Source organism: Aulonocara sp. 'chitande type north' Nkhata Bay, linkage group LG7, assembly GCF_057382095.1.
Source record: "Aulonocara sp. 'chitande type north' Nkhata Bay isolate Kocher_YH1m ecotype deep benthic linkage group LG7, A_spYH_male_GT1.1, whole genome shotgun sequence".
In the NCBI taxonomy this organism is placed as follows: domain Eukaryota; kingdom Metazoa; phylum Chordata; class Actinopteri; order Cichliformes; family Cichlidae; genus Aulonocara; species Aulonocara sp. 'chitande type north' Nkhata Bay.
Window position 1 is genome coordinate 3,602,705 of NC_141350.1, and position 14,342 is coordinate 3,617,046.

Genomic DNA, 14,342 nt, shown 5'->3' on the forward strand with positions numbered 1-14,342 from the left:
TCATTCTACAGTGAGGAAGATTATTCACAAGTGGAAAACATTCAGGACAGCTGCAAATCTTCCCAGGAGTGGACACCAAGGCAAACTCACCTCGAGGTCAGACTGTGCAATGCTCAGAGAAATTGCAAAGAAAAACAACACTACATCTCTCGCTCTACAGACCTCAGATTCAGAGGGCCAGGAGTCAGACTGCTAGTGGCTGTAAGGCTATTTTTCTCAAATTTTTATGTCTTGATGATGACCAGAAAGTTTAATTGTCACATTAATAGATATAATGCAGCTCGATTACTGAAGCTGTGCATAAACTGGCAAACAAACAGATAGATGAAGAGGCCTTGTACAGAATATGAAGTAAGCAGAAGTGCTGGGTATCTTACCTGTGGAAAAACCTGTCTTCTTGTGACACTTAGTAAATTCAATGTTAAAGTAAGTGACCAGTGCGTGGATGTAGTCATTCCTCTGGATCTGCAGGCAAAAAGATGATGTGAAGGACAGGTCCTCAGGTTTTACTGTGTAGATGTCCACTTCCTGTAAAAGTAAAAAAAAAAATTTTTACATAAACAAATGACAAGTTTCTTATGTGAGTCATTACATTAAGTTCTCCCTTTCACTGTGATTCAAAGAAAATTCTCAGAAGTGTGCTTTTAGAAATGTATATGAATTCTTTAATAGAGCGCTTTGCTCTTACCTTCACCGGACCTTTTATTTATTCACACAACAAGAAATTAAACCTACCAGTTTTAAAAGGCTGTAAAAAATTAATCTGCAATACAGCGAGGAGAAAAACGACCAACATTAAGATGGAGCCTACAGGAAAGCTTCCACTTGGGTGGCTGTAGCTCAGGAGGTAGAGCAGGTCACCTACTGATCAGAAGGTCGGTGGTTCAATCCCTGGCTCCTACAGTCTGCTTGTCAAATATCCTTGGGCAAGATACTAACCCCAACTTGCTCTCCGATGCATCCATATGAATGTGTGAGATTGGGTGAATGAGGCATGTTGTATAGAGCGCTTTGAGTGCTCCGTGAGAGTAGAAAAGCGCTATATAAGAATCAGTCCATTTACCTCCACAAGTAGAAGCCAGTAACCGCTGTGTAGGATAGACAAGAAGAAGGAGCTGTGCCCATACTTGTCATGATCCAAGTGTTGGGGAGCATGTCATGCAAGGCTCTACAACCCAAGTCTATAAATGTCCCCTGATTCCAATCAATTTTACAAGGTCTCCCATATCATCCCAGTGAGTCATGCTAAGTGTGGAGCACGTTCCTCCTGATTCTGGTTTACTGTCAACATAAAGAATTATCTATGATTACTGCACAACATAGCAAAGCTTACCTGAAACCTGCTACCACAGCATAAACATGAAGGCATTTCACGTGGCATCAGTGCTAATAGATATTCACTGATGGCTTTGGTGCCAGATGCCACATTTGCTGCAGAGGAATGAGCCTTATGTTTGGTGACAATAAAACACTGCAACAATAATATCAGATTTCCCCGGCTGCCTTTAAAAAATAATTAATCCCATAAACACATTTACGAGATGTTTACTGTGGTCATGCAGTATAAACTTCTCAAAGTCACATTTCAAAGTTTAAGACAGCAATATACTGCATTGCAATGTTTATCCTCTAGCAATTACTCCTAAGGCAAAATAAACATTTTAAGAGCACCATCATACAGGTTGTTTTCTTCACGATCATACTTGCTAATGATGCTCCCCGAGTATCGTTACAGTAGTTTTCAGTCAAGGTTTAATAACACGGGGTCCTGTACGTGCTACTCCTCGGTTATACAACTTTAATGAGGTCAATCAGTAATTCATTTAAAGTCAACACAGTGACTTTGAATGGATTTGCATGTCTTTAAAAGGCCTTACACCATTAATACCACTCTTTTCAGTGTGGTATCAATGGTGTAAGGCCTTGATATAAAAACAATCCCAGAGGCAAAACAACCCTATTCCCATCAGCCTCACACACTTTTTATCTCAAGGGCTGTCTGCCTAAGTCAGCTTATACAGAGGGGGAAAACTGAAACTAAAAAACTAAGCTGCAGTGATTTAAGTTACTGGAACTACTCATATGAACAACTAGTTTGCACAAGAAATATTGAACAGACCTTTGCTTTGATTAAAAAGACTAACATGCTTATAAACGCATGGCACAACACAGAAGAGCCACGTCAGCAGGACAAGACTCGGTTGTTCACCTGCATCTAAAGGACAAAGGTCACTCCTTCGAGGATGCCAATGTTCACATTTTGGACAGAGAAGACAGATCCATCCATTCAAGAAAGAGGAGTGAAAGAAGCCATCCATGTCCATCTTTGAACAGAGGCGGTGGCTTACGACACCAACTGTCTGCCATCTGGAATCCAGTTTTGAGATCCCTTCAGACACCATAAGGCCCAATCACATCCTGGGCCATTTGACCTCAGGAAGTCACATGATAGGGTGGCGCTAGGCTTCACCCAAAACCTTGGCTGATTGTGACCCACACCTGTTTTCACACCTTGGCTCATGTGATTAGGTAGAGCAGCGGTCCCCAACCTTATTTGCGCCACGGACCGGTTTATTCCCGACAATATTTTCACGGACCGGTAACAAAATAACGCTGAAAACCGATAAAAACCCTGAAAAGCATACATTTCACACCTGAGCCTCAACTCTTGCGGCCCGGTACCAAACGACTCACGGACCGGTAGAGGATCATTAAGGGGTCCATGACTCTCTTGGGGGGACACTTCCATAGGGCTTAAATCTGGGACTCTACACCAATTGCTCTTAGAACTGAAGAAGCTTCTCGGATGAGAGTTGAAACATCTTCAAGGAAACTTAAAGAAATCCAGATGCTTTTCTTTCTAAGCTATTTAGACTAGGATGAGCTGGATGACTGAGAACCTTCACAGAAAAGAAATCTCACTCTTTTTATTTTAAGTGAGTCACTCTTTTTGCTACTTGCAGTTGTCATCTTTCACTGCTCTCTGAGCTCAGCTTATTTTAACAATACTGGAGACTGCACTCTTGTAGTGGGTGCACTGCAATGCTCTATAATACATCGTCAGTTTGACTGGAAGCAGAAATTGTGCTGATAGTGCTGAAAATCATAGCATTTAGATTTCAAAACACCGTGATACGTTATAATTCTGTGATACTCGCCATAGTCATATAGTTGCTATGGGACCATAGCAGCTTTGACTCTAGACAGTTCTCCGATCACAGTATATGCTATATGGGCAAAAGTACTGGCCCACCTACATGTTACACCTTGGCAATGGAAACCATGGAACGATGCTCCTAGCACAGTTTTTGTGCTGATGTTAATGCCTGAGGAGGTCTGTGGCTCTTTAGTTAACATGTGCCTCAGCGCTCATCGATCTCTGCAAATTTTCTTTGTGGCTGAGTTGCTGTGGTTCCTAAATGCTTCCTTTTGTCAATAATTTCACAAACTAAAATTGTTGCAACAATTGCATCCTATTACAGTAACACATTCAAATTCACCGACCTCTTCAGAGCAATTATTTCTTTCACAAATGTCTGTAAGGGCAAATGGGATGCCTGCGTGGTAATAGGACTGAAAACAGCTGAACTCAAAGCAGTGAGGAAAGACTTGTAAGGTGACAAAAGTATGAGCTAAAAGGGGAACATGAAAGAGGCAACACTGAAATGAAGGTATAACCGCACAACAATATTCCACCGGGACAAAGGTGAGACAGGGCAGAGCCATCTAATCAAGGCCAGCGATAAGAAGGTCACTATGACAAGGAGCACAATCAGGGAGACTAGACAGACTGCTATTGGCATGCATGGCAGTGTGATCAGGCAAATAAACACAGAGGGAGCCACAGACAGAACATCGAGGTGGCACTCATAACAGCCCCGGTATGTTAGACAATACGTTTGCCAGTCAAACAATGTCATTGGGTAGTTAATCAGTAGTTAACGTGCAACCCTGGTGTGTTTTACCAGGTTAATTATGTCACAAACAGAACTGCTAAACTGTATTTCCAGAGCAAGAAATGAAATCTGAAGCTCAGAATTGGCATTAAACCCTTTTTATTGTTGCTTCAGTTAATAATCAGCAATGGCAGCGCTGCATATTGGCTGATCAGGCAGTGAACATTACCCATGAGCCAAAATATGATTCACTAACCTTGACCAGGCAGGAGTTGGTCACCACCTGTTTGGGGTCTACTACGTCCACCAGGGGTTCCTTCATGGCCACATTACGGATACACGTCATGTCAAAGCCATACACGTTCTCCCACCCTGGTAAATACAGCGTCACAAAATGATTTGTTATCACATTCTAAACATATTTAGAATTAATATTTTCTTCTGTTATATTTGCTCCAAGTTTCTATTTGGTTTATAGAGCCGGCAAAAGCCACAGGATATGTAAACATTTGGACTGAATATGAAAAAATAAATAAATAAAAATCTCTGGTTGGGGGCTTTGCTCGTCCCAGAATAGTCTCATCTAAGATCCTAGAGAGATATATCCTGACATTTTGGAATGATTTTCATTTTGACAGATGAAAGTCACATTGTATATGGCGATGAATTGTCAACACGAGCCCCTTGAACACAGGCAGCATTCTTTCCCTGAATATCCTCGTTGCGCAAGTGAAATTGGTGCATAAATTATTCACAAAGCACCTTAAGAGAGTGTGTGAGCAAACATCTCTGTTGTGGCCCAAGAGGCAGGGAAGAACTACTTGAACGCGCTGAAATACTGGTGATAATGAACAGGTCACAAACCCCCGGGGGCTTTTGTAATGCTGTGTATTTGCATTTCCTGCTGCCCACTTAACTTACTCTGCAGCCCAGAGAAGCACTAATGACTGCAGGATGCTCTTAGAATGCTGGAGTGCTACAGAAAGGCACTTCCAACTGAGATAAAGGTCGTCTTTGGCTCCGTGCCACTGGAAAAAGTTTGCCGTCAATATGTACACTTGTCTCAGCGTGACTTTGTGCATAGAGCACTTCAGAGCCACAGCAAGCTTAACTGAACTAGCCAGACATAAGAAGACCAATATGATATGATTGGCTAGATTTTATCTGGTGCACTGTGGTTGTATAATTTCCCAGATGTATGGAGGAGTGTGAGTAGGAGGCCTACTGACAATTGTGTTGTCATTTTGGGTTGTACGCAGACTTTATGCTGCTTTATGTCCAGCAGCAATAAATCGGCCACAGTGCTCCTTGCAGGGTTTATACAGGGGATCATACAGAGATGGAGAGGCTTGTTGACTTATAATATCAATTATCGCGCCCAGTCTTGTACCTCAGGAATAGTTTAAAATTATTTGCAGAGCTGGAAAGGCTGTGTGTGTGTGCCCACAGTGGAGAGCAGAACGTGGGTGTGTTGATGGTGCTTTCTGCATCCATCCAGCAAGTCGTATTTCTGGTTACCCACGCTATGTACAGGACAAGTAAGTGGCAAAAACATGATTTTGGCATTAAACTGCACTTACAGTGTATTTTGAAGTCTTTGTACTGCCTGTCCTCTATGGCCACCACATACAGGGAGGCCCGGTCAGGAAACATTAATCCACCAGGTTTCTGGAAAAAACCCAGAGATGAATTAGGAATGCATCGAAACTGCAAAACGTTTGACCAAAATAAAATAAAATTAACTGAAAACTAACATGTAGATCTTTTTTTTAAAAAATAAATAAATAATAATAATAATAATAAACTTTATTTATAAAGCACACTTAAAAACCAAGGGTATGCCAAGGTGCTTAACAAGTAACATAGAGAATAGAAGGAAGATAATAGAAATAGGACCAAAGCAACAGGTACAGAGCAAACAAGAAATTAAATGAGCATAAAAGTGCATAATATAAAATCATAAAAGAAATATTAACTAGATGGAAAGGCAAGATTGAATAAGTGGGTTTTTAGTTGTGATTTGAACAGTGCAATGGAATCAACCCGGGACTTCAGCCGAGATCTGTTAACAGCGAGTGCAGACAGCTGTGAGTGTTATTAGAAATGTAATCCTGAATCTGTTCAACTGTCCTAACATTTGAGAATATTATAATTCCAGCTTTATACTTTCTGTGTTTTATTACTTTAAACATTTTGTGTCGGTGGTGGTTGCTTGGTTTGAATTTCGTAGTTTCTGAGGTTCTTCTGTTGTTCCTCTGTGTAAAGTTGAGAGTTTTGTGTTTATTGTATTTTTTTAGATTCGTGCTTTGACTTTCAAAGTTCTGATTACATTGTTGTCTCTTGCTGATTTACTTTGCGGCTTCTAGTCGTGAGTTTTAGTTTTCTTATGCTTTGTCTTGCTTCTGTTTCTGTCACACCTCCCTCCGTCTCAGACTGTATTGATGCCTCGGTCCCTTTTGTTTACTTGCCTCTTGTTTAGCGTTAGTATTCGTGTCTCCCTCGCTAATAAAACATTTTACTTTGAAGCGTCTTATGTGAGCTTCCTGTCTGTCTCCCCCTGACTTCACGATTGTTTTCACCTGTGTCCCTAATCTTCTCCTTTCCAGATCATCTGTTAATACTCCCTGTTGTGCTGCTGATATTTTCTTCAATGATCAACAGCTCGTGTTTATTTAACTCCATCTGCCTACGTGTTCTTCATAAGCGTATCAGGTATCTTGGTGACTTGTGTTGTTGTAGGATACACAAACGCACACAATCCAGACGCCTTACCAGCCACTTGTCTCTGGCAAAGATGACAGTGTTGAGCATGGATTCATAGAAGAGGCAGTAGCCCATCCATTCAGATATGATGATGTCAACTTTTTCAACAGGAAGCTCCACTTCCTCAACCTTGCCTTTGAAAATGGTGATAACTGAAACACACAAAACATTTTAAAACCGTAATATAATAAAGTTTAAATGAATCTTTAAGTCTTTACAATAACATGTGGGAATTCTGGGGGCTAAAAAGTATAAGGTAAAGTATATTTTAGGGGACGTATGAAAGTTGTATTATTAGTTGTTTGTTACTTTTATTATTATTAAAATTATTCTTATTATTTTGCTGGGTGAAGGAATAACTGCACCATCTGTTAAACCACTTCCAACAAAAACGTAGTTTATTACTAGTAATTTTAGAAAAGAAACTGTGAGTGGTGACACACCTGTTCATGCTTTGTAGGCTAACACAGCAACCATTGTGTTGTTATGAAAATGAAACCAGCTGGGGACTGCGGTGGAGGAGTCGATCTTCGCCCTGCCTGAGATTAGCTGACTTCAGCTTTATTTGTTCTGCTTTGGAAAGAAGTGACTGAAGAGTTTCCCTGATTATACAGATGTCTTCACAATGACACGTCAACCCTGTTACTCCAACTGCTGATTGCTTATTTGCTTTCCAGAACTCAGTAAACATACCGATAACTCTTTTCTTCGGATACTTAAGGATACTTGTTATTCATAGGTTTAGAAATAAACGGGGCATTTGCTGACAGGGTGGTTTATAGCTCCATTATCTGGTAGGTGCAGAGTCAGGGGCTTGGCAGGAAATTTGACGCACAGCAGGTGCTCTGATCATAACATACACTTTGAAGTTACACAGGATGGAAGCATATTTCTGCTAATGAATACAAATGAGTCAGTGTAAAGAACAATGATGAAGGAATGTTTTAAACATACTCATCGTTATTATTATTCATCATACAATATTTAACCTAGCCTATTGGTACATGCAGTGTAATTACACTCTATTCACTCATCTATTCAAATCATTGAATTCAGGTGTTCCAATCACTTCCATGGCCACAGGCAGTGTTGGGGAGTAACGGAATACATGTACCGCCGTTATGTATTTAAAATACAAAATATGAGTAACTGTATTCCGTTACAGTTACCGTTTAAAAAGGTGGTATTCAGAATACAGTTACTTTGTTGAAATAAATGGATTACACGGCGGTATTTTCCCGTTTCATATTGTCGCGGGTCAGGACTGTTTGGGTTTTGTTTGTTCTGTTGTTCCAGGCGGCAGCGTTACGGTTACCATGGTTACAGGGTGACGCTCTCTCCCTCTCTCTCTCTCTTTCTGCGACTGTGTGTTTCCTGGGTGAGCGAGCGCCTTTTTGTTGTTGTTGTTGTTGTGGGCTATCACATCTCTTCTTGTTCTCTTCTGCCACTCCTCCCTCTTTTATCTTCATTCACTATCATGACTTTAACCTACTTTACTGCTCTCTTCACTGACGATGGAGTGCATGTGTCATCAGAATTGTGAGACGAGGAACAGCTGCAGCTCTTACCGCTGTCAAGGTGGTTGGACTTGATGATCCTCTCGGAGTACTCCGATATACTGGAACACTCAATCTGGCAGAAAAAAAGAAAAGCTATTTAAGTGAAGAATTTCACAGACACTTTGCCTGTACTCACAATAACATGACTTCACTTATAATGCAGGTGATTTTAAATATTACTGCCCTACTGATGTTGCCTGGGAAGCCCTGGAGCCAAACTACCGCATGTTACGTTGCTGTTGCAGAAACTGGAAACGTTACATGCATACTCCATGATAAATTACAAAAGTAGATAGAAAATAAATAACAAACTTCTAACAAAAAATTTATGAAACTCTTGAATCCGTTTAGTCATGCAAATACAGATATATTACATATTGGCAACAACAATAAATCAAAGCATAAAACCAAAAAGCTTCAGTTTCATCCTTGCGACTGATACTGTAACAGCAGTCTGGCGAGGAAGGAGCAGATAGCAGGTCCAGCATTTGTAGAGGTTAGCCAGATAACTCGAAGCCAGTCAGTTAAATCGAACAACAGATCTTTATTTGTTGTTAGCAACATAAGACCATACAAGCCAGGTCTCCACGGCTCTACATACATGCACGGAGATCGGTAGTCGCCGGTGCCAGCCCGTTACAATGGTGAGGTCTCTCTGAACAGACACATGAGCAGCATGTAACGGCTGCCACTTTACTCACACACACTGGCTGTGCTATACCACAATAATAAAGGTTGTTACAATATGTCATTTTGTGTGATATTTTTAAAATTGTACTTTAGCAGCATTTTCCAAATGTAACTTGTTAAAGTTGTGCTAATTTTTGTGCGGGACATATTTCCAGAGTGTAAACAAACACTTAGCACACTTTATTTAGTCTCACACACGCGAATTTAACTGAAAGCAGCACCTTTTATTACTGGAAAAAACTAACATTAAATACAAAACTAAACTAGAAATTGGAAACAAGAAAACAAACCAGGAACTGTAAACTTGGAAAAACACAGCACTGTGAGGGTACGACGCGACAAAGGGCAGCACAGCTGGGAGTAATCAGACCTAACGAGACAAAGGAAGCAAAGCAGAATAATTGACAAAGGACACAGACTGTCAAAGTAAAACAGGAAGTATAACACAGAGACGCAGACTTGACACTGAGACGGAGACACGACTGACTGGAAAGACAGAGGGAACACGAAGACAAGTGTGACAAGACGAGGGACACGAGAAAGCCAAAATCCTAGCACTAAAAATATAACACAAGCACAACCAAAACCCACGAATTACAATAATCAAAGAATATAACTGAAACATCTTAATCTATCATTTAAAAATGACCATTCCAACCTTTTTGGATTTGGTGGAACTGTTCATAGAGTTTCATAATGTAACAAGAAAGCCCAACCTCTTGATGCACTGTTGCAAGATGGCACAAGTTCGTGTAGACAAGCAGTTTGTTCCACAACAAAGCAGTGAATTGTCTAGGATTATTATATGTGTCCACCACAGCTAATAGCTGATCAAAATTTGATCACACACAAGGACACTTTTTTCTTTTTAAACTTTAGAATATTGTCTGACACTTACAGACACTGACAGTGACTTTGGTCACACTGACATTGCTATACTTGATAATCACATTTCACCATGTGAGTTGAGATTAAAAACAAATACAGAATTGAGACTGAAATTTGAATCATTGCTACAGGCAGAAATGTCTGTGTAACAGTGTAACCATCCATAAAGCTGTCTGGGGTAAAAACAAGGTCATCCTTGTTTAGTATCTCTAAGCTGATGCTGCGCATTCGACTCCTAAATAAAACAGAATAAAACCCTGAAGGCTTTCACCTGCTTTAACCTGGTTAAATTTAACCTGGTCACTAAACCTGAAAGAGTTGTTAACCTAGTCTCTGTAATACTAATAACAATAACAACAACAAAATCAACTATGGATGTGTGTCCAAAGGACTGCAGTCCTGTATGGGGCATGGAAAGTATTTCACTGAGGAACACAGAGTTCAAGATGAGGTGTAAGGTAGAAAGTCCAGTAGGTCCTGTGGAGCAGTGAATGGGTTGGTAGGTGAGAATTTTTTAGGAAACACTTAACCGGGAACCAGTGCATAAAACTGGGGGTGATACATTTTTCTTTCTTTTTCTGCTCTTGACGAAGGTGGTCGCACTTTCCTCCTCCTCCTCTCCCTTAGCTTCCCTGCTTAGCCTCTTATGTCCTTGTCTAGTCTCGTGTTTTTTGTATTACTTTTCCCTGGAACACTCTCTCACAGTCTGTTCTCTAAAACCTAAAAGAGGAATTATGGATTTGATCAACTGGTCCCTAAATGCAATTGACACCCCTTTCTCAACGAGAAGTTTGGGCTTGGGTGAGCCTGAGTGCTGAAGATATCTACCTATTCAGAACCATGATAACAGGGTTCTGGCTGATTGGAGCTGGCTTGGCCCTGACTTATCGAAGAATTAAGAAAGCAGAACCGGCTGTTCAAACCCCCACAAGGCTGCCCGCTGGGATTGAAACGATGGGAAGAGGCGTGAGTTTCTCAAAATGGGCTCATTGAGTGCAGCACGGATAAGATCTTGGAGAGGCTGACGGCTGCTGTGGATACTCAGAATAAGACCTCTGAGCGCAAATTGGATGACATCTTGGAGCAGCTCACTGTGGTCGTGAGTTCTCAGAATCGGCTCTTTGAGCACAAGAATGACAACATCGCAGAGCGCAAGTTTAATAACATCATGGAGAAGCTCACGGCTCTCGAACGGGAGATTGAGAGACCAGTGTTGGACTGTTAGAACAGCTTTGAAATTCATATGAGTTGTTCGCACTAAAGTAAAAAGTACCATCACTTCATGCGGATACCCTTTCGGCGCCAGCTGCGGTCGCAAGGCTGGAGCCCAACAAAACACCCTGATAACGACTGTGTTTAGTCTGTTCCTTCCCATTCCATGCAAGGCCACCTGGGTTGGCTGGAAGACTTTACTTAGCCTGGCAGGGCGAAGGACACTGTCTCAGCTGAACTATGGACACACACACACATACATATTAGAGATGGCACGATACCACTTTTTTATGTCCGATACCGATACCGATATCATAAATTTGGATATCTGCCGATACCGATATGAATCCGATATAGTGTTTTTTAATCAACAAAACTGTTTTTTAAATATCTTGCTGCATTTTGCAAGTCTGCAAGTTCATACTCAAGTTTAAAACAACAACTACACTAAAGCTATTCTGTTATACCTGTATACAAAAAAAATATTTCATAGTTCAGCAATACTGATCAATCTAATAAACTTAAACCTATACCATCCTCACTATTCTGGTATTTTAAAGAGTACTTAGCGTAAATATTAAGAAACCTAACTAATAGGGTTCCAACTCCCAGCAACAACAAAAATAAATAAATAAAAAATAGGGAACCACCCCTCACGCTCCACCTCATGATGCTTAATCGACGTAATCAACCTTAATTTGATGAAGTGTGAAAAAAATGCACAGAAATCAATTATTTTTCAAGAAATATTAAATAGATTCAACATCTTTCTTCAACAAAATTGCAGACTGCACAGATGGTACCTTCCCAAAGGAAAAAGTACTATAGCTTACTAGGGTGTATATATTAGACTTAATAGTCACTATATACAGTAAATGACTTCTATTCATTTTACATCAAATTAAAACTTTGGGTGTCAGATAATTATTTATTAAAAGCTAGACATTTTAAATGAGAATAAGAAAGAAAAGTATGTCTTTGTGCCCCCTTTTCCCTGTTCATGCCCTATCGCCCCCCCTGGCTAAACTTTGCTAGATCCGCCCCTGCACAGTTACCAGCGTCAGCTGCGTAGAAAAAGATCCTGGTGTAGAAAGTAATAATAAATACATTCTAACAACAGCTGATCAAGCTTAAACGTGCTGCTGTTGTTCAGCCGCTGGTTTCCTCTTTCTGGTGCAAAGTGGGCCAAAAACAAACGAGACAGACGGACTCGCGACAGAAAAGCCGATCAGCTGATCATTTAAGCAGTTTCATGATTGAAGTAGCAGCCGGAGAGCGAGAGGCAGTCGCTTGTTAAGCTTAACGCAGGAATGCTTTACAAACATTCAGAGATGGACTTACACACTTGCTTTACTTCTCTCGGGGATAACTTTGTCGGAGATGAAATGCCAGGTTGCTAGCGAAGCTCCACATGCTATCCAGACCACCGACAGGTCCCGCATGCCACAGCCGCTCTATCACGTGATGCATACTGCTCCGACGTGCTAACGTTCTGAGGCGAGTTACGGCGTGTTGCAAGTTTTGTGAGGTGCTTTCGTGATATTTAATGGATCGGATTACATTTTTTTATTTTTCTCCGATATCCGATCCAGTAATTTAGGTCAGTATCAGACCGATACCGATACGTAATATCAGATCGGTCCATCTCTAATACATATACACTAATATGCACACACTCATCCCCCCTCCCTTTCCTTCGATGCTTGTTCCCTCCTGGGAACACGGCGGGTCTGAGCCCGCGCTGGAATGGTAGCGCTGGGCAGGATGGCTGCTGTGTTTGCTTCGGATTACTCCTCACCCCCCACCCGACTCTGTGGCTGGTCATGTGTTCCATAATGTTGTGCTGTGGACATTTATGTGCTTTTTTGTGCAGAGGAGTTTTTTTGTTTCCTGTTCTCATGCTGTCCTCCCAGGAGCCCAGCATGAGTAGAGGTCTCTTTTTTTCCTCTTGTACTTTCCCATTGTAGTGTATAGTTCAGTGTTTGTTTTCAGTAACGCTACCGATCTCCGACCTGTATCCCCATGTGATGTCTGTGTTGTGTGTGTATTTCACTGCAGGGCAACCTGCACGTGGCGAATAAAGCCTTGATTGATTGATTGATTGATTGATTGATTGATTGATACATACATACATGCAACATACTGCAGGTGTGTGTGTGTGTGCGTGCGCAGGGCTTTGTTTGCAACCCAAACAGAACACTACCGTAGCAGTCCATGTCAGAGGTGATAAAAGCATAAATAAGAGTTCCAGCTGCTGAATGAGAATTTCTGTTGCTGAGTTTAAGGGTATAAGATGTTGTCTGGAGATGTTCTTGATGTGGTAGATGGCAGATTTAGAGATAGGTTTAATATAAGATGAAAATGAAAGAATGGAGTCCAGAATGACACCCACGTTGTGAAGACTCAAAATTAAGGCCCAAATCAGACAGCTTTGAAAGCAGTGACGTAGGAGCCACAACCAAGGCTTCAATTTTATTTTGTTCTATTTGAGAGAATTGGTTAAATAGTTTTAGACTGCTGATAGGGGACAAAGCAGGGAACTAACCAGAGGGTTTAGTGCTTAGATATAACTGCGTATCATGGATGCTTAGTCGATGGTGGAAGATGATCTGATCAAGGGGGTGAGATGAAAGGTCCTTACTGACTCACTGGAGCAGAGAATGAAGTAGGTGTCCAGTTGACATAATGCATCCTGAAAGCAGGAGTGAAGACAGCGCTCAACCAGTGAGGCCAAAATAGTTGGATAGCTGGTCTTGGCATATTTTGTACGTTCTCTTCTGCCTCAGAGCTGATTTATTGAGTTGCCACTGATATCATCGTTATAACATAATAAAGCTCATCAAACTACACTAAGGCTTCTCTCAAATAAAATATGGACATAATTCAGCAGAATACATTAATCAATACTAGGCTCTTACAGCACTGGGAATCTGAGAGTATAGATTTTCACCTTTGAACACTGTGTCCCATTTGCTTAGTGTTTTTGTGCAGCATACTGCTGCTGCATGCTGCAACCGACCCATCTGGTTATAGTCACACAGAAGACCCTTTAATGAACCCTGGGTGCTCTGTGTCACAAAGCAGCCGGTCAGGCTGGGGGTCTTGTGGATAAGGTAGCCACAAAAACGAGGCACTTATTTTTGTTCAGTGCAAATAAGTGCATGTTCTCTACTAACTCTCAGAGGTAAGTTGTACAGCTTTTTTTGTTTACTTTATTTATCTTACAGTTTAAGTAATTTGTTACATTAAAAATTTGACTTTTTATACAAAAATTATAAATGTAAAAAATGTAAATGTACATTTTTTAAACAAATAGGTTGTAGATGGGCAGCTA

At 40.9% G+C, this 14,342-nt stretch overlaps 1 protein-coding gene across 1 annotated transcript in view; it reads right to left on the reverse strand.

The window, feature by feature from the left end:
- The window catches only part of prmt8a (protein arginine methyltransferase 8a), a 30,781-nt gene that overhangs the window by 6,906 nt on the left and 9,533 nt on the right, over positions 1 to 14,342 (reverse strand). Inside the window, exons 4-8 of the mRNA XM_086298010.1 lie at positions 8,228 to 8,291; positions 6,669 to 6,811; positions 5,477 to 5,564; positions 4,153 to 4,268; positions 378 to 528 (exon numbers count right to left, since the gene is read on the reverse strand). Of these exons, the coding sequence (XP_086154136.1) occupies positions 378 to 528; positions 4,153 to 4,268; positions 5,477 to 5,564; positions 6,669 to 6,811; positions 8,228 to 8,291 (562 nt within the window). The remainder of the gene's footprint in view (positions 1 to 377; positions 529 to 4,152; positions 4,269 to 5,476; positions 5,565 to 6,668; positions 6,812 to 8,227; positions 8,292 to 14,342) is intronic.